This window comes from Haliotis cracherodii, unplaced genomic scaffold (assembly GCF_022045235.1).
Source record: "Haliotis cracherodii isolate W230 unplaced genomic scaffold, xgHalCrac1.p SCAF_44, whole genome shotgun sequence".
Taxonomy (NCBI): Eukaryota; Metazoa; Mollusca; class Gastropoda; order Lepetellida; family Haliotidae; genus Haliotis; species Haliotis cracherodii.
In genome coordinates this window covers 517,721-539,684 of record NW_027266302.1, presented here as the reverse complement: position 1 = coordinate 539,684, position 21,964 = coordinate 517,721, and the positions used below count along the sequence as shown (strand labels likewise).

The 21,964-nt window shown below is 38.7% G+C and overlaps 2 protein-coding genes across 6 annotated transcripts in view; one reads left to right on the top strand and one right to left on the bottom strand.

The window, feature by feature from the left end:
• LOC139441783 (transient receptor potential cation channel subfamily A member 1 homolog) overlaps positions 1-946 on the top strand; it is a 76,549-nt gene extending 75,603 nt beyond the window's left edge. For all 5 annotated transcript variants that reach the window (XM_071222566.1, XM_071222564.1, XM_071222565.1 and 2 more), the window contains 2 exons: positions 181-357; positions 673-946. In XM_071222566.1, the coding sequence (XP_071078667.1) occupies positions 181-357; positions 673-891 (396 nt within the window). In that variant the 3' untranslated portion in view covers positions 892-946. The remainder of the gene's footprint in view (positions 1-180; positions 358-672) is intronic.
• A 7,855-nt stretch (positions 947-8,801) lies between these two features.
• LOC139441765 (mitochondrial transcription rescue factor 1-like) lies at positions 8,802-13,988 on the bottom strand. Its single transcript, XM_071222548.1, has 4 exons — positions 13,481-13,988; positions 12,984-13,150; positions 11,116-11,188; positions 8,802-9,610 (listed from the first exon to the last, which is right to left on the bottom strand). Exons 1-4 carry the CDS (start codon positions 13,769-13,771, stop codon positions 9,434-9,436), a joined length of 708 nt encoding a protein of 235 aa, XP_071078649.1. The 5' UTR covers positions 13,772-13,988; the 3' UTR covers positions 8,802-9,433.
• Positions 13,989-21,964: the final 7,976 nt, after the last annotated feature.

Below are 21,964 nucleotides of genomic sequence, written 5' to 3'. Positions count from 1 at the left end.
TTCATAGCAGTTATGTTGTGTCTTTATATGATTCAGATAAGGTAAACTGAATTATTATATGTATCTGTGTATTGCAATATGAAACAGAATGGCCATGGCTTGTACACACTTGAAGAAGTCATCATTGTCTGTCAGATGGATATACCTGGTAATACAACTGATCCTGTATGCCTTCTATAGGTTGACTTGGCATTGGACGTAGAGAGAATCCTGCCAGACTTCATTAGGCGGAAGTCGTACATCCGAAGAAAAACGTTCAAACCGAACATGTGGCTAAGTAACCCAATTCGGAGGCTGTTGAACTACCAGTCTTCCATGTCTGCTCAGGCCATACAGAAGGCTCTGAATCCAGAGCTGGTGAGTAGAGAGAGAGAGCTGTCATGTTTCCCTGAAGAGTAAAGTAGGTTCAGAGGCCTCCTTGCATTTCATTTCAGTGACTGGAAAATGATACAGACAGACGAATCAATATTTAAGATAACCAACTGTAACCTGATTTACATGAGGTGTTAAAGAACAACTTTTGTGATACAACTTAATTGGACTTCCTATTACATACCATTTTATAAGGATAAGAATAAAAATCAGATTCTTATGGTAGATTCACTGAATACAAGATATCAATATGAAGACATGTTAAAAAAATGTCTGACATGCTGACTGTTCCTCCTCCAGGATGAGATTGAGAAGGTCCAGGAGAGTCAGGAGAAACTGCAAGGAGACATGAAGAAGATGAAGAGAATAGTGAAGGAGCTTCGAGAACAGAACTCTCGGATTGAGAGCATGTTGCGAGCCATCGTGACGCAGTCTGAGAACATCCACTGGCAGGAGGAGGATTACCAGGAGGACGAGGATGAACTAGAACAGCAGACGATTGAGAACATTCTCACCTAGACAGCAGGATTGTCCCCCTTTGTTGAATTATCTCCCTTTGTCGGATTATCTCCCTTGATTAAAGCTCCTTCCCAGCGCGTGACACCTTCGTTACACTCTCGGTAACATCGCTGCCACCAGTGTGGGCGCGGCCATTTCAAGAATCTTGAAATTTGCCCTCCAACCCCATATGTAGTAATGTTTATACTTTTGTTTATGTCTTTGAGAATGCCATCATATTTCAGTTTGAAAAGGTTTACGACTGACCATGTTTTCCAGATGAATTTACTTTGTTGTTTTGATAATCAGATTGGTTCGAGATTGCAGACTAACAGAAAATCAACCAACTTCTCCCTTACATTCTTATTCTATCAATAACACGATAGTTTTAATGAAACAGAAGTTCAAATTGACAAACGAAGAAAGTAATTTAGCAGCGATAAGTGTATTCGGCATCACGACAGTCGTCACTGTTTGTAAACATAACGGTCTTTCGGTTGCGTGTTCATCTCCAAGGATGGTTGTGGCCACCTATTCACAGTGGGGAGTTTTGACTGGTGGCAGCGATAGTATAGAGAGCTCCGGGAACGTACGATCGCTGTGAGGAGCTTGTCGTCAGTTTTGAAAACGTGGATAGATGCCACACCAATCATTGTTGGAACAGTTTATGTATTGGATGGAAATAATCTACCCCATATTAAAGCCAGATTTAAATGTTGAACAGCATTAACATTTATTGACAGTTTGGAAAAGTCTGAACATATTACTGCTGTGCAGATCTGATCAATGTTATACTTTGAACATTTTGTTGTATATACATGTACTTTAATATGAGAATCCCACCTGTGTTGAAGTGTTAGTGTAGATGTCATAATGCATCTTTCTTCAGATTTGTATTGATTACATGTTACAGTATGAGTGAGTGAGTGAGTTAAAATTTAACGTCGCATCAGCATTATTTCAGCCATATAGCGACGTTATATGAGTGTGAGGAAGCAACCAGTGGACATGTGGACTCTGGAATCAAGAATTGTACATACCCATCATGTTGATTCATGGAGGTTATTTCTGGCGATGCAGTGTCACCTGTAAGGTTCCCATTCCGGCTACTTCTCAAGTGTGCTAATGATATGGGATGTGTGGCTGTCACTGCACGTGACTGGTATCATAAGGAAACGCAACATTCTGTGGGATCCCCTGTAAGATATGATAAGCGATATACTGTGGAATGTCACTGCTTGCCATTGGTAATGATTAGAAAACCAGTGATATACTGTACGTGGGAATTGCAAGGGATTGCTTGTGATAAGTCGGGAAAGCAAATGAATCAAAGTGTAAGTGTACATTCATACAAACAGCTGCTCAGGAATCTATTTGTATTTCAACAGGTGAAAACAGTCAGCTGATTTAATAAAACTGGTAGTGGTGTCAAATAGGATTAACCCTTGGACTGCTCTCATGTATTACATTCATGTGTATTGACTTGCCCCCGAACTACTTACATGTTTCTGGGGTTAATATTGATTACTTGTATATGTTTATATGTGCTCATATACTATTTACCCATAAGCTGATTTTGTTTGTTCATGTATGTCAGTGCTGTTTACCTGTCAACTGGCTGGCACCTGTGTTCAATTGTAAATAGTCAATATTCAGGTATCGTACCTCTATGAATGCTATCTCTCAGTATGAAAATTGAATTATAATACCTTGGTTCTTCTCAAGATTAAGTAATTCAGTGAGCATTTGTATGATTTACAAGTCATGAAAATACATTTAAAATGTTCGTTTCAGGCTGTCAAGTCTGTAGCTCAGGAATGTTTTTGGCATGGAGTTGATGAAATTGTTCTTTGGAAGGTGAAGTGTTGACCTCCTTTGATGTTCACAGGGACCATGTGGTTATGTCATGGGAAACAATTCAGGGACGCATTAATTCATTGCCTTGCAAAATATGGCGAAAGGACCCATTTGAATTATAAACGATTCTGGGGAAGAGTAGGTCCCCTGCAACCTATGCTGGTCATAAGGCAACTAAATTGATCCGGTGGTCAGGCTGGTGACTTTGTTGGTAGCGTGTCATCGTACCCAGATGGCGTGGCTTGTTATTTACAATATCAATCACTACTATATCATTTGTCTGGTCCAGACTTGATTATTCACAAGCCAAAGTCTGATGGTAGGAATATATACTTTCTATTACATCCAGAAATGGAACAGGGTGTGGAGTCCTCCAACAAATCCCTTACCCTGTCAGCTTGGTCAGGTGAACAGGACATGGGTTAAAATCAGTGGTTTCGAATCCCAGCAGGTGACTCATGTCCATCCATTACAATAGCAAAGTAAGTCTTAGGCTAAAAAAAATAATAATCTTGGTTCTCAGGTACCGCCTGCCCGTTTCGCTTTATATTTCCATTTAAAAAAAACAAGCAAAAACTTAAATATTCCAAGAACAACGGTAGTCAAATACTGTATTCCATCAAGGAATTAATTTATGTAGGGAGGCCTTTTCCCAGGTTGATTTGGTTACACAACTGTCTAATTGGTTACATACTAGTTTGAACAACAACAAAAAAAGACACTACACGCCCTCACTATATTTTCAAAAACCATTGCCTGAAAACCAATTTTTGAATTTTATTAAGACTTGTGTATTTTAAAAAAGAAAGTGTCAATTGTTAGAATAATTTGTTTATGCATATGTGATCTCATGAAAAAGAATATTCCAATGTTTAAAGGTTTTAATGGTTTACCAGAAGGTTGCACCGACAGTTGAATAAAGATCCTTTTCTGACGAGGTTCAGTAACTGCTGATTAAGGAAGTTTGGGCCTGTTTATATGTATCTAGATGTTTTCATCTGTAAATAATTTGTGTATTTTGTATAATAGATGAAACTGATGCTTTTACTGGAAGTATTTAATAACCAGTGGTCACATTTGCTCAGATTTTACTTGCATGTAATTGTACATTTATAACATAAACCAGTGATTAAGGTTTTGCTTGTTTATTGTGCATTTTCAAGTGTGATAAGTAATCCTCATTATGCAGTATGTATTCATAGATGTCATCAAGTGCCAGTACCTGTGTCACACATTGCACGTCTTAGGCGTTTAGGTAAAAAGGGTATTATAGCAGTGTTTAGAAGTTTCTACTTTTAGTGGATTTGATTCAAATGTTGATACACACAATTTGTAAACTGCTGATATTGTGGGTGGATATTCTGAGTGTGCAACATATTCCTTTCAATATGTTGACTTAATCTCATCATAGTCAGTACATTCTTGATATGTCTAAGGCCTAAATCTGATAGATTATAGATTTGTTCAAAAAGCAATAGTGCCAGAAATATAAATGAAATGTTGGGAACACTTTTTAATTGATGTCCTTTAGGAATTGTCATTTGGGTGAAATATAGAAGAAATGAAAAAATGTTTTTTATTTGATGAAATACAAAATAGTTACTTCTTTTTCTGTGATGACTTTCATAATTGAAATTATCTTTAATAGACAGTAAGAAAGAGGACTGTACTCTTTTATTTCACAGGTGTGAAATTTGGGATCAGTACACCTGTAAGCCAGGTGAAAAAATCTTTTGGGAAATTTCAACTAACTGTCGTTGTCCTGAAATGTTGACCTTTGAGAATAATGGAATATAGGTGAGTGGGTTTGGGAATTCCAGGATTAGATCTTGTCATTCATGCCTTGCGGCTGGATGGTTTTCAGATCAAATATCCATTTTAGTTCAATGGACCGGCGTCTGGCCGTGCTCTGAGCTAACTCAGGGTCTGTTTTGGGCTGTTGTATGATTTGATAGTGTAGGTCTCTTTGAGAATAATGGTGAAGTGGTCACCATGTACATTTAAATGTTTGGAGGGTGACCTGGAATTTAACTGAAAAATACTTTCTGAAACAAATACTATGCTTATACAGTTTTGTACAACTCCCCTTCATTGTGGCTTAGCACAACCTCAAAAATTATTTTCTTATAAAATTACTCTGAGGAAATTCATCACCAACATTACTCACAGCCCTAAGCATGTATAGCAATCACTTGTCACCAATCAGTATTTCCACATTTAAATCCTTGTCAAAACTATATATATATATATACTTTTCAGCATAGGATCAAGGGTCAGAACCCAACTACCTCTTGAAAGGATTTGAGTCCTTTAATACCAAGGGTAAGCCACTTCTCACCAGTGTTTTGTGTTGTTTTTAACAAGTAGACCATCTTGCAAAGTCGATACACATTCTGCTGTCCATTTCCTTGTCACTTGTTCATCTTTTGTGTACTTCTAACCATTTTCTGGAATATTAAGTTATTTTATAATTGTGACATAATACTCAAGAAATGTAAAGAAAGTGACACTTCCTGTACCTGTTCCTGTTGCAAATGTCCGCAGTTGTAGATCTGAGCCCACTCTCATCATCTTCAAATCATGACACATGCAGCCATTGCAAGTGCCAAGACCACTTAATGGTGTGTGTGTTGGGGGGGGGGCCCTTTAATTTTTATGAGAGATATGAGTTATTTCTTCTCTCAGTATGTTTTTTCTTTTTATGAAGGGTGGAGCTAAACAAATATTTTCAATATTTTTCTACTTTTGAGAACTGAATACGAATGGAGGGATCTGAAATCGGCTGCAATTATGTCAGCCAAGTAGACACAATAAGATAACCTATTTTGCTGCGTGACATAACGTGAGATGTAACTATCTTGTGATATAAGAAATGTTACATTTGGGATAACATTTTCTTTGTAAAGTACATAATCTCATACTTTTTGGGGTTGGGTCCCGTCCAGGAATCGAACCCACACTGCCAGAGTGAGGCAGCTAATCGCCAGCACACAAAGTCAACGATCTAACGCACCCAGCCACTGAAGCTTCCACATAAATGAAAGTCCCACAACTGGTAGTCTAGATCACGTACTTTGTGTACCCCTCTGTCAAGTGATCATAATAAATATCCAGCAGGTTTCAACTTCAACAATAAACAAATGGTCCTGGACCCCTGTATTCAAGGGTAGTAGGGGGTTTGTGACATGCATAGAAGCAAAGTGTACACATCAGGTGTCTGGATAGATGACCACTTATGTCAAGATTTTATTGTCAGTTGCTAAAGTCTGAAATGATACTTTCCATGTTTGTAAAGTCCCATTGTACATGGAACCAAGGGTAACTAAACATCAACAACTTTTATTTAATGTCGTGTATATATTTATTAATATTCAGAATGCTCTTTTTGCATTCAGAACAAGCTGTTTGTTACATTTGTTCTAAAAAGACTGAGTTACTATTGATTTTACTACTAATCATATTATTATTAAAGTCTATTTACATACTCTCATTATTTGTTATGGTGTTTGATAGAGATTATTTTACGAGCATGTGTGTCAAACTGATTTTAAAAAATGAGTGTCAGAATTGTTGTATTTCCCCGAGTGAGACCATGGGTAATAGATTAATACTGACACAAGTTCCATAAAATCAGTATGACACACGTGCGAGTGTAATAATTTCTTTACTACCCATTATTTCCTAATGCTTTTGAGCTCCCTTTAGAAAACTGCACTGATCATGATGACTGTCTTAAAAAAACACAATTGTTGAATGACGTCGACAATCTTCAGCTTTGACAAAGTTTCTGGTCTTATGTTATTCCAACCTTCAACACGACAGGATTCATATGACGTCAACAATGCTGTCTGGAGCACGTAAAATATACACTGTGCGTAAAGAAATATTTGTGCTAGTGCAAATACACCTTTTATGAACTATGGGTAATAAAGGTCTTATTAAAGTGAGTGAGTGAGTGAGTGAGTGATGTCATAATTGGCAGCTCAGTTACATGGACTGGTAATAATTGTGTTGTGCCAGTGAACCAGTGTCTAAAGCATGAGAAACTTCTGGTTGTTAGAACATGATGATACACAAAGTCATATTGTAACCACTCACCCTCGTTAGTGAGCAACCACCTCTGTGGTCTCGTGGATAGAGCACTACCCAAAGAGCATCTGGTCTGTGGTTCAATCCCACATACAACAAGGACTGGTCAGCTCGGAGTCAGTATACTGTGTCTGAGTGAGGCATCCATGTTAAACTGCGACATGGTATTTCGGGGCTTATAAGTGCAATAATCTCAAACGCGACATTAAACCTCATTTCACCTCACCTTTGTAAGCATAGGCTACTGAGGACCTATTCTGCCATGGATTTATTCTAGCAAGAAGCTATAAAATACAGATGATTTTGGGGACAAGAGGGTTCAAGATCGTTACACATATATAGCAACGTAAATGTGTGCTTGTACTAGTCCGGACTAATGCTGGTTTTATAGTGCTAGCCCACTGAGATACCATGTTGCAATTTAAAATGAATACCTAACTCAGACACAGTATACTGACTGAGCCTACCAGTCCTTGTTTTGTTCCCCTATATCAGGCACAAGACAGGGTAACACCAAGTACAATCTTTTAGCGTCTTTTGGTATGACGCAGCCCGGGATCGAAGCCACAAACTTCCACTCTCCAGGCAGTTGCTCTATCCACTAGACGACGGAGGCGGTCTTCACTTAATAGAGAGAATCCATTTTACAAGCTGTTGAAAATACCACATGACCTGTTAAAGCACGGGATTCTTATAAGGGACCAGTCTTATATAACTGCTCGAAATATGGGTTCACAGTGATTGCTGTTTACTGAACATCAAACGTCTCCCATCTTTTCTGTCGCACGAATAAAAACTCAAGAATAATTTATTCGCACAATAATCTTGAAATTATAGCGCTTGGCTACTATTTACAGCCAGGCGTTTTATTCACCACCTGAACTACCTGCTGGCTGAAAGAAATGAACCCTTGACACTAGGGCTGGGATGAGTCCAAATATACTACCTGGGTACCCATTCCCCCTATTACCCGACCCTACCCGGGTACCCGCTGCAGGTCTCAAGAGATGGGTACGAAATGTCTGATTGGGGATAGTCTGACCATAGCTCTGGAAAAATATATAAAGATATACGTATAAAACGATCTGGTCACGCATACACAGAAGTTGACTGAAGTTTTATCTTTATTCAAACATTAAAGTCAGAAGGAATGGGTGCATAGTCAGAAAGAAATGCGAACATCAGTGACTTGTAGTGTAACCATATACAGTCGTAGATCATTTTCGTCATTAAACAATATATCACATGACTAAGCACGGGTCCGGGTAGTCCTGTGGTTACCCGGGGCCTACTCAGTACCCACCCGACCCGAGTTACCCGTACCCGCCCTACTTGACACTTATCAAAGGAAATATGGTACGCCTACATCCATCAAGACAATCAGGTCACTGTACACATACACAAGATGTTCTCAACAGTGTCATACATTTGAAAAACAACAACTTAACACCATGGACAGTGAATATTTTTTATTATTAAAGGTACATATAAAATATATCGAATATCAATTCCTTGCATAATACTGCAATAAATTCAAATAAGCACTGTAAATGCCCATAACACATGATTTAATGTGCGTAAGATTAGTAGTAAAGGTACACTGCAACAATAGCTCCCAAACTGACTTAAAAGAACATGCAGACAGGGTCAAACCACATGCAAAACATCCTGATATCATACAACAAACAAACATAACACTTACTCAAGTGAACTAATATGCTGACAAATTCCATAGTTTTCAAAATGCCCCTAATATGAAATCTCAAAACAAGTTCGCTTTAAGAAGACTTTGGAGGATCCCCCAGGCTTAGGTCTAATTGGTAAATTGTGCCCTCATCACAGTTGATGCAGTGTGGCAACAATGGGTCCTGTGATGGTCCTAGATCAAGAAGTCAGTCCTAGCTGCAACAGGTCAGCCCCACATGCATGTGGCCAGTCCTAGTTGCAAGAGGTCAGTCCTAGATGCAAGTGGCCAATCAGATGCAAGAGCTCGGTCCTAGTTGCAAGAGGTCAGTCCTTGATGCAAGTGGCCAGTCCAAGATGCAAGTGACCAGTCCTAGATGCAAGAGGTCAGTCCTAAATGCAAGAGGTCAGTCCTAAATGCAGGAGGTCAGTCCCAGATGCAAGTGGTCAGTCCCAGATGCAAGTGGCCAGTCCCAGATGCAAGTGGCCAGTCCTAGATGCAAGTGGCCAGTCCTAGATGCAAGAGGTCGGTCCTAGTTGCAAGAGGTCAGTCCTTGATGCAAGTGGCCAGTCCTAGATGCAAGTGACCAGTCCTAGATGCAAGAGGTCAGTCCTAAATGCAGGAGGTCAGTCCCAGATGCAAGTGGTCAGTCCCAGATGCAAGTGGTCAGTCCCAGATGCAAGTGGCCTGCCCTAGATGCAAGTGGCCAGTCCTAGATGCGAGTGGCCAGTCCTAGATGCAAGTGGCCAGTCCTAGATGCAAGTGGCCAGTCCTAGATGCATGTGGCCTGTCCTAGATGCAAGTGGCCAGTCCTAGATGCATGTGGTCTGTCCTAGATGCAAGCTGAAGTCACAGTCACAATTTTAAAGGGAACAAGAGTCCTTTTATTCCCTGGTGTATACCACTCGTTCATCCTCAGGCACTCCCCTTCATCTAATGGGACTGCCCATCATCTGTAGGATCAAATGCCTTCCTCCACACTTGAACTTTAACCGCATGCTTGTCGGTGCGAGTCTTTTCACCCAGAATCTTGAGCACCTTCAATCTCTTCACTTTTGTCTCATCTTCTGCATTCTGTATGATCATATCCACATAGTCTCCTTCAACTAACTGAAATGAAAGCAAACATCTGTGAGATCAAGCTTTTTGATGCTGGTAGTGGGCTTAATGAAAAATTTGGTTGGTTAGACAAATTTTATTTCTTTCAACAGAAGTTTTACTGATTTTGTTTCAAAATCATGTCTCACTAATCACCAGGCTGCCAAATGTTATGAGAGGCAGTGTCAAAATTTGTTTGGCTCTGCAGAGTGAGTGAGTGAGTATGGTTGTATGCCACTTTTAGCAATATTCCAGCAGTATGACAGCTGAAACAGGCTTCACACATTGTACCTATGTAGGGAATCAAACCCTGAACTTCAGCATGGCGAGCAAATGCTTTAACCACTAGGCTACCCCACGCCCCGTAATAACGTACTAAAGGATTAAAATGTTCACTCATTCACTCAGTGATCTATATTTTAAAAGTTTTCACTCAGTAGAGTGTATGTGAATAGAGTCAACAATTAGTTGTGTCGTTATATTTTGTGAGATCTTCACCAATTACTTGACTTATGTAAGATGAGCCCCTTATTCACTGTTGTCTTACCCATCACACGCTCAGGTGAGTGAGTGAGTTGTGTTTAACGTCGCTTCTTTCTAACAGTATTCAAGTCATATCACGGCGTGTCAGCTTAATGTGGGAGGAGAGTCCGAAGTGATGCAGGTCTTGGACGTTTACCACTTCGGTGAAACACACGAGCACGGGTAAGGTGCTGACAAACCTAGAAACATAATCGGCGCGAACAGGGATTCTACCCACAATCATAGGTTTCTGGCGTTCCCAAGGGACGCAACTCTGAACAGCGAATTGCGGCGCCTTAGATGACTGGGCCCCCCGTGCCCCTCCCCTCACACTCAGGTGAACTTGTACCCATAACAGTAAGTTCGTTGGTTTGTTGTTGAATGCCGCACTCAGCAATATCACAGCTATATGACGGCGGTCTGTAAATAATCAAATCTGGACCAGACAATCCAGTGATTGACATCATGAGCATTGATCTTCACAATTAGGATACAATGACATGCATCAACAAAGTCAGCGAGCCTGACCACCCGATCCCGTTAGTCGCCTCTTACAACAACCATAGTCACCTTTTATGGCAAGCATGAGTTGCCAAAGACCTATTCTACCCCGGATCTACACAGGTCCATAACAGTAAGTGCTGGACAAATAGGAAGACACCACATAAACCATCAGGCAGACTGGGTGCCGGCCCGATAGTTGAAACAGCGCAGCTCCTCAAACACCTGAAACCCATTTTAACCTCCACTAAAAGGATGCCCTCAGTGCTAGATTCTTTCGTTTGGGGGACGATCTTGCCTGTCATTTTTCATCATCATTTTTACGGTATTTTCCCTTTTTCAAATTTAATTTTGGTCAACCATATGTGAGTACATATCCCTCAAAGTATAAATTTCTGCAAGTTGCTATGTTGACTTTACTTGCCCTTAAAGACTACAAACATGCATATTGGCCACTTAAAAATTGTGCCTACGATACATCCAACTGTACATACCTGTTTACTTTTCTTCAGAAGCACATTGCCATTTAGTCTAAGTCGATTAGCAAGAAACAGCTTATCAATTTTTCTGGAAAGACAATGAAAATAGCACTCAAAAGAGGTGCGTGGTATTATCCGTATGCAATGACATGAAATATTAATGAATAAGTATCACAATACGTTTGGAAAATACCAGTATATTGCATTTTTCAAAATCATGCACATCCTTATCTTTTTGGCATTTTGCACAAGTGACAACAACGGACAAGTCGAATTGAAATTATGATATTTGAAACTGTATCCTGTGATTGCAAGAGCAAAACTTTGTGACCAGTTTCCTGTATATTATGTGTATTACCGGTACTTCATCTGTTTTGACCACAGCAACATCCAACAACAAAGTTGTCAAAAATTGGCGAGGGAAGTGTTTTTTCATTCAGGTTCATCATGTTCATAACCAATTACAGATGAAAGAACGCATGCAGTGTATTGTGGTACGTATTGCAATACATGAATCATTATTGCATTAAATTGTGATACGAAATTCAGGCAAATACCATTCATTAGCAGTCAATGAATGAATAAATATTGCTTAACGCCACATCAGCAACACTAGCAGTCCATGGTATCATCAATGATATGGGGTAATAGTACGAGTTATAATCGGCTATCACTAGTGCAGCCGAGTACAATGAGTGAACTTATTTAACTGCATGTAACTTTGTTATAATATTAAATATCCTACAGATTTCAACTCCAACCAAATGATTTAAACAAATGGCCATGGACCCTTCTTTTCAAAGGTAATTGGGAGTTTGTGACATGCATAGAAGCAAAATAGACAACGGTTTGTATACTAGGATTAGGGATAAGTGACTATATTGCCATGCATATCTTAACCATAACAGTGTGCAAAATAAAATCTGAAAAAAATAAGACTCACATTTATATTTTCACTAAGAAATGAAAGTGTGTGTGAGCTGGCTTTAGCATTGTATATCATAGCAGTGAGACAGGCTAAAGAAAAGTGGAATGAGATATCTTGTACATAACGGCAGGAAATAATATTTTACATTAATGTTCATATAATTTCACGTTACCCTAAAATATACTTGTATCAATTTGTAATGACACATGACCCCATGAAACAATACTCAAATCGTGGCAAAGGGTTCTACAATGCATTTAATATTTACAGAATCATAATACACCTAGTTCTAACTTTTCAGTTCATTAACCAAACTCATGGCAAAATATCTGTAAACAGTAAATGAAAAGAGTGAGCAATGTTCATTTGAGACTATGCCAGACATTATAAGAGATTTCTCTTATCACTGCACAGTCGCCTTACTGAGTTTATTTGAAAGGAGCCAAACGATTGGTTAATATAGTATATTGGTTGTCATGTATGTGATGACTGATTGGCTGAAAAACTGGGGACATAAGAAATGGGCTTCACACATTGTACCTATATGGGGAATCAAACCCAGGTCTTCAGCGTGATAACAAAAAGATTCAAGTTTTAACCACGAGGCTACACCCACATCCCCCACTACCTCAGAGAATTCTTTCCCAGAAAATAGCATCAGATAGCAAGACTGTGAGAGTAGGGCAAATCTGACATTTATTCTGAACCTAAGTCAAAATTATACCAAACTCAAAGGGAACACACATATCACAAGGCTGAACTGCATCATGTCATGTTGAAAAACACACAAAAATGAACATGATGATGGAATGTACATGTAACTTTCCTAAATTCAAACATTAAACTTTGTTGGCTATTTTTGTGTAGGGACCCCTTTTTCATAAAAAAGATTCATGTTTTAAAATGTTATGTGCCCTGTCAATCAAATCCTGAAGGCCTAAATATGGTGACTTACTCGCGTCCTGTGTTCATTCCTTTACTGAGAATGCTGTCAGTTCGGAGAGAGCGGACATGGAGTTTCATCACAGATCCACCATCATCAGTGTTGTCATCATCATCCTCATCATCATCATCCTCACTATCATCTTCCTCATCACTGTCACTTTCACTGGAGCTATCAGCCTGAATGGGACATAATATAATGAGTCATTAATCATGCTAGTCATGCTATTACCACTAATCAGCCTGACCATGACTTGATTAAAAAAAGCCAACTGGTTAACTGGTAAATTGCTGACTGTGGTATAAAACAACCTTCAATCATTCATTCAGGCTATCACCTGGTTCATGATGCCACTGTTCTGTAGGCTGATAATTAGAAGGTCCCTGTCATATAACTATAAAATAACCTAGCTATAGGCTTACATAGATCTTACATCGTCTAACTCATATCCATAATAAGTATATTTCAACTACAATAATTTGTGAGTCAAATCTACATACAAAAATTACCTTGTTTTTACTTTTCTTCTTTGCATATCCTCTAAGACCATTACTTAAAGAAACTGAAGGGGACAGGAATTTGGACACGCTCCATCTTTGACAGGCGGTCAGTGAAATCTGGCTATGGAGGGGTCTCAGACATTGATGACGCGTTGGAGATAGTAATGCATTGTTGTCGATCTTGTAACCAGAGACAGGTACAAACAGCCTGTGTTTCATTAAACAGTTGTATATATGTTTCCTCTCGTGCATCAATATCCGTGTAAAAGGCATACTGAAAAACTGTAAGATGCTAGACATCTATACACAATGCTTCACTGCACGCGCACACGAAAACCGAATCAGGGTCATCCGGTAGTGCAGTACTTCAACATAAATAAATAGAAAAAACCCTTAAACAACCCCTAGAAATAACGTAACAACACTTGTTCTATCTCTTATCAGTGTAGTGTGAATTGTCATGGAAAAAGAGGGCAGTAGCAGCGTGCTTAGCCCCCCAGATGAAGTCGCACAACACTGGGAGACATGGAACCGGAAGTCGCAAAGTGCGTGAAAGTGTAAAAGATGAAATGAAAAAAGAACGGTATAAATGTGTCATTAAGAAATAACTTGCTCAGTATTTTTTAAACAAAAAATTGTGGAAAACGTAAAAATACATTTTCCATTTAGCTAAAAACTACGACAAATGGAAAGTAGGCGGAATAATTGTATTATATCAAACATGCAGTCATACACGAATTTAGTAACTCCGTAAAGGATGAAATATCTAAACACTTCAAAAATAATAAGATATGTATTGAAGCATTAATTTTGGTATAGAGGTTTATAATTTTAGTTAATGAATACGACAAAAAACAAACGAGTTAACCCAATGTATTTGACGAAATATTTTCAATGCTCACAATGAAATCTGTCCATATACTCGTACCTATTCTTCCAAACTCGTCATCTTTTCCAAATGTGGTTTAAAAGTCTTTGAATAAACCTGCAGTGAATTCACAAATTCTGATTTGAGATGCCCCCATGTACATTTTCGACATGAGAATAGTATGAGCTGCAATGTTTGACGCCCTTTATGGTATGGTCGATGGCATGCAATGTATACTACTCAAAACAAGTAAAGGACACCCACAACTTGAAGGCTGTGTGTTGCAATATGCACCAGCCATGACACATTAACTATAGGTAGATCTATATGAAATATGAAAAAAATCTTGTGTTCTGTAACCTTTTTTTTAGTAGTAAAGTGTCTGTGATCTTGTGTATGCTCCTGGCAATAAGTTAAGGCGAACTATAGTCCTCGCCACTGAAAACGGAATCACGAAATATCGCGATGACTAATTAACGAAGATGGCTGCATGTGTGAAGATACTTATAAAGTGAAAATAAGCCATTCCGCAAATAAGGAATACTAAAGGAATGACAAAAGTTGCAAAGTGCGCTTTATTTCAATTGGCGAGGACTATACATGACTTTTTTTCATTTCCTCTTTTGTTTTAGCAGAGACCAGACGAAATGTTGTTGGAGTCACATGCACTAGAAACACACGCAAAATATTTTAACAAATCAGAAATTTCATCATTAAAATTTTCAAGGTATAGGGGACACTGGGAAATCGAGTACTCAAAGTGTTCGCTCGCTCGTCACGCCGAAGGAGCGGGTTTGATTCCCAAAATGGGTACAGTATGTGAAGCCCTGGTGTTCCCTAGTGTGATATTGATGGAATATTGCTAAATGCGGCGTAAAAAACAGCTTACTGAAAACACATGCCTCTATTACATACAGTACATGATTTGGTATTTGAAAAAAGTAAATTATAGATCTATTGAGCTAGTTAATGGATCACACCACATACGACATACGTGTGCTCTTATCATATGTCAAATACGGTAACGGAAGCAAACACCGACTTTGAGAAAATCTGGAAAATATCGAACCATTAATTTACAAGCTCAATAAGTCGTCTCCAAGATGTATTCGTCAGCAGACTTAATTATTATGTGGTTCAGTCTGGGAATATAACTGGATATACACTTATTATCATGTTGTATTGTATCAAATTTCATAGTTGATTAAGACACTCGCATCCGTGACTATTGATACAGACCGTAGCGACGCCAAGTCAATTTACAACTGTAACAGTTTCCACACATGCACACAGCACGATTGTCAGTTTGTAACATTGGGGATCTCGTGATAATCGTGGCGATATCTCTATGTCGAGCGTTACCACGACAACTAGCTATTTATAGCACACTGCGATTGATGTAGGTCAGAGAGCTCAAACTTCCATTGCAGATATCGTAGAACATGTCGGCCCAAGCATGGTATTCTGGGACACTGGGGTAAGTGTTGATAGCCCATGCTTTGTATTTGTATCCCGAATGAACTTGTGGTGTCTGGTTTTCTCATAGGGAAGACCGAGGTGGTCGCAATACACCTCAAACCAGTGGTCTCTCGAACATTGTGTTGAAGTCAGTCCATATGGACTTTGTCGTTGTCTTTGGAAAATTATCCACACATAATGTAAATGTCCACAGTCATGAAAACAAATTATTTCACTACATCCCGTCATATAATGAAGCCATCAATATCAATTGCATTTGTTTCCATGTCTATCATTTCAAGCAATAAATACCCCTTGATCTTAATCAAGTGTTGTCATTTTATGTATGATAATATCATCAAATATGTAATATTGATTGGTTTTTGTGTCTCCAGGAATGTATGTATGTATATATATGTACATATGACTCATACTGTTTTGTATCTGTCCCGTAATGGAATGTTTCTGTAATTAATATTATCTTATCTCATCTTATGGTGAAAGTGACTTAGCTTCAGACACAACGGTATGTCGAAGTGTCTCTAGATTGTCGCCAGATTGCATGTTGTAGGCTGCAGATTAATGGAAAAAATGAGAGTGAGTGAGTAAGGTTTACGCCGCTTTTAGCAATATTCCAGCAATATCACGACGGGGGACACCAGAAATGGGCTTCACACATTGTGCCCATGTCGGGAATCGAACCCAGGTCTTCGGCGTGACGATCAAACGCTTTAACCATTAGGCTTCCCGACCGCCCCAGAACAGAACATCAAAGACCATTAAAGTGATAAATTAGTTATAGTTTACGAAATATCTTTTAAAGAGCGATAAGAGGATTGTACATGGAGGTATATTAGCTAGGCCACAATAAATTAATATTAGATTTTCTTTCATATTATTCAAAATTGTTTGGCAGGAGGGATTTGTTATTTCTTGTTATGATAAAACAAATTTAAATATTTAAAGCACTTGCTGACATTAACTGCCAACCGACGCTTCTTGAGAATATTAACTTTACTGACATGCCACGGACATGTATAATTTGGTTGTTTGTTTAACACCGCACTCAGAAATAATATTCCAGCTCTATGACGGCTGTCTGTAAATAATCGAGACTTGACCAGATCATCAAGTGAACGACATCATGAGCATCGATCTATACAATTGGGATACGATGACATGCTTCAACTAAGTCAGCGAGCCTGACCACCCGATCCCGATAGTTGTCGTACGACAAGAATAGTCTCTTCTTATGACAAGCATGGGTTGCTGAAGACCCGGGTCAAAAGAAGTTTATTGTACAAAAGGCCTCCGGCCCATATACAAAAGAGAGTTATTTAACTATGTTGGTTGGTTGGTTTGTTGTTTTACGCCACACTATACACCGTGACTACTTGAGCACTTATCGGCTCTATGTAATCACGGATGGACACCCGTGACTACTTGACCACTTATCGGCTCTATGTAATCACGGATGGACACCCGTGACTACTTGACCACTTATCGGCTCTATGTAATCACGGATGGACACCCGTGACTACTTGACCACTTATCGGCTCTATGTAATCACGGATGGACACCCGTGACTACTTGACCACTTATCGGCTCTATGTAATCACGGATGGACACCCGTGACTACTTGACCACTTATCGGCTCTATGTAATCACGGATGGATACCCGTGACTACTTGACCACTTATCGGCTCTATGTAATCACGGATGGACACCCGTGACTACGTGACCACTTATCGGTTCTATGTTATCACGGATGGACACCCGTGACTACTTGACCACTTATCGGCTCTATGTAATCACGGATGGACACCCGTGACTACTTGACCACTTATCGGCTCTATGTAATCATGGATGGACACCCGTGACTACTTGACCACTTATCGGCTCTATGTAATCATGAATGGACACCCGTGACTACATGACCACTTATCGGCTCTATGTAATCACGGATGGACACCCGTGACTACTTGACCACTTATCGGCTCTATGTAATCACGGATGGAAACCCGTGACTACGTGACCACTTATCGGCTCTATGTAATCACGGATGGACACCCGTGACTACATGACCACTTATCGGCTCTATGTAATCACGGATGGACACCCGTGACTACTTGACCACTTATCGGCTCTATGTAATCATGGATGGACACCCGTGACTACTTGACCACTTATCGGCTCTATGTAATCATGAATGGACACCCGTGACTACATGACCACTTATCGGCTCTATGTAATCACGGATGGACACCCGTGACTACTTGACCACTTATCGGCTCTATGTAATCACGGATGGACACCCGTGACTACTTGACCACTTATCGGCTCTATGTAATCACGGATGATGGAGGAACGTAATATTCACACCCCTCTAAGTATAAGTACATTGACAATGCAGATGTATGAATGATATGACAAAGCACCTGACACAGCTAATCCCAACCATGCATAATACCCAGAACAAATTCATCTAAGAGAATTATGAAATTTAGGAAAAAATGCTGTGTTGATAGTGTTTCATTCTCGTCGCAAGTGTAAATTTTCACATCAGAACACACTTAAGCTAACTTAGAGTTCAAAAGGAAATCAACAACTACCCAAGTTGATTGATAATTTCTGTTTCTGATTGTTGTTTTACGCCGTAATCAGCAATATTCCAGCTATATGACGGCGGTCTGTAAATAATCGAGTCTGAACCAGATAACCCAGTGATTGATATTATGAGCATCGATCCACACAACTGGGATCGATGACATGCATCAATTACGTCAGCGAGCTTGACCACCCGATCCCGTTAGTCGCCTCTTACGACAAGCATAGTCGCCTTTTACGGCAAGCATGGGTTGCTGAAGACCTATTCTACGGGGTCAGCTACGTATGTAGATACAATCATCAATGTTACACATTGGAATATACATGTTGTATGATTAATTCATTTCTTTTGGCTAAAGCATGCTTAATATATAGAGAAAGATTTAATATATTAGATTCGTTCTTTGTCGTCCGAATAACTACAAAGGCGTGTATCGGTGATATTGCTATTAAATAATCTTTTATATGATTCTTTCGAAGATCATTGTAAAATGGACAGACAATCACAAAATGAATTTCATTTTCTGTCTCTAGATTACATGATAAACAAATTCTTTTCAGTTTTTCAATGGACAGTTTTCCTTCATGTACAAATAGGTCTATGAACCAAGTCGATATTTAATGAAATGTTTTCTTAGGTTGTGCTGACTGACATAGCCATATAAAACCCAAACCATGTGAAAATATAATATTTCTTATGTGCGATGTCCAAGTATTCTTTCCCATGTTTTCTAAATGTAGAAGCATGTTATAAGCTAATTTAGGGAGACGTTGTTCATGCATATGACGGATTTGTAACCAGTTAATATATAGTGGGTACCTACAACCTACACCATAAACCATACAATTTTGTGTAGAAGATCCGACACAAAGAATTTTTTTACATGCTAATAAGTGAACCTTCCCTTAACAGTCATAACGTTGAAATCTCCATACTTCAGAACCATCCAATAAAATTGGTTGTATCTGGGTATCAAAATATTAGGTGACATCGTTCCAACTTTATGAGCAATAGACATTACACTTATTGAAGCTATCTTTGCACGTCAGGACAAGTCAAGGGTACATTTTTTTCCAATTCATTGTGTGTGAGAACCAGATTCCTAAATATGAATAGTGATCTACTATATTGACTAACTGACCATCGAATGACCATCTTTCTTTCGACGCTATTGGACCACCTTTTCTAAAGATCACAATTTTAGTTTTTTTCTCCAAAATTACTGATAATTACCATTCTTTCGTGTATGTACTTAAAATTTTGAAATATTTACAACACTATCTGACACTAAAATGACATCGTCTGCGAAAAGTAGCATTACTATTTTTATCAAATCTGGAAACTTTTGGATGCCTTGTTTACCACTGGCAGCTATTTAGTAATATAATTCATTCATGAAAAATGAAAATAAGATCGGGCTAAAAATACAGCCTTGTCTTCGGCCCAAAGGACAATCAAAGAAATCTGTTACACTATCCCAACAACGAACACGTGATCTCACATTAGAATACATTGATTTTACAATAGTAAACATTTCCCCACGTAAACCAGCTTTTCGTAGACATGTCCGTAGCTTAAAGCGATTAACAGAATCAAAAGTCTTTTTGAAATCTAGAAATGCTACATACAATTTATGTTTACGCCGTGACAAGGAATACGCGCATGAAGTGTAAATAGATGATCTTAGGTAGAATAACTTTTTCTGAAGCCAGCTTGAAATTCAGGAAACTTATCACGCATGTTCGCCCATTTAGAAATTCTATTGTTTAATATTGCAGTAAATACTTTTCCTAAAATGCTTATTAGTGAAATACCTCTATAGTTATCTGGGTCACTCCTGTCTCCTTTTTTATGCAGGGGGATTATGACCATGACCAATTGCAGGGGAAAAATTTGCAAAGAAAAGGCATAACTTCAAATTTAGAACACTTCAACATTTCGATAACTACATTATCAGGCAGGACCAGCTGCTTTTTTCCTTTTTGTGGTGATTTATCGAATCTATTATTTCGTTTTCAACAATGGCATAATTTCATCAACATTACTTAAAACAAGTTTGCATATCATCAATTGCCCGAGTGAATATTGCATCATTTGAAAAAAAAACTTTTTAAAATGACTAAGCCACTGCGATGTTGTTATGTTATCTGTAGCAGAAGATCTATTCTTGAGAGATCGTATTTGTTTCCAGAACGCAGATGGTTTGTTAATAGACTTTTTCAGTTTGTCATATCAAATTTACATTTCCGACAACAATTTTTATATTTATTCTTTATACTTTCGCAATATTTCTTTCTGTCAGGACTAGTACGAGTAGTTCTAAATCTTCGTAGCGCTTTGCGGGCGTTACGTCTTGCAATTCTACATCCAGTAAAAAAAAGTTTTATTTTTATCCATGTTCAGTTTTAATTCTATTCTCATACAAGATGCTGAAGTTAACATAATTTCAACAATGTCATCAAATGCCCCCTCAATATTATTATCAAGTTTATCTAGAAGTGAGTGAGTTAATGCTTTACGTCACATCGGCAATATTTCAGCCATATCGTGACGAGAGTTTATCTAGAAGTCAATGTTTAAATATGTTATACTTTCTTGAAGCTTGCTCAGAAAATTGTTCGAAAGTTCGTCATTCCATATTAGTTTCTTCTCAGTGAAACCCTCATGTTTAATTTGTTATGTTTGATTCATATGAGGGAACCTCCAAGTCAATTTCAAAGGTAAATGATCAGGTTCTAGACGATCGCCAATATTCAACATGTTAATATAATGAAAGAAATCGGGAGAACATATTAAGTAATCATTAACGCTAGCACCTTGGTTTCCACAATAGGTAAATTCTACAAGGGTATCCCCATATATTCTGCCATTGACAATGAACAACTGAAATGTATACAACATATCTAGCAGCATCTGACCAAATCAATTCATAACCGTGTCATGGGATTTCCGATCTCCAGCGTATACGTTTTCATCTTCTGGGAATGGGTGAGTGACTGAGTGAGTGAGTTGGGTTTAACGCCGCTTTTAACAGTATTCCAGTTATATCACGGCGTGTCAGCTTAATGTGGGAGGAAAGCCCGAAGTGACGCAGGACGTTTACCACTTCGGTGAAACCCACGAGCACGGGTATGGCTTCTGGGAATGGACAGTTACTATGAACAAAATCGTTTTGTATCTCGACTAGAGGATTGTTTTGTTGACCAGTACGAGTATTCACATCTCCACCGACTATACTGATAGAATCTTTAAGCTGCGACTGATAATCTAACAAAAACTCTTCAAGATGATCAATACAACAGTTTGAGACCACAAGGTTATAATACGGCGAGCCGGCTGGTAGCATGTATGTACATAGCAAGTTTACATTTTTATCAATTGTAAGTAACACCTTTGATATGTTCAAGCACAGGAGATTATCAACATCTGATTTATTTAACTTAAAAAAATTACTGACGGATTGATGGACACATACACAAATACCACCTGACAGCCTTCCGTAGTCAGATAACTGCTGGACTATAATAAATATCATAACCAACTAACCAGCTATTATAAA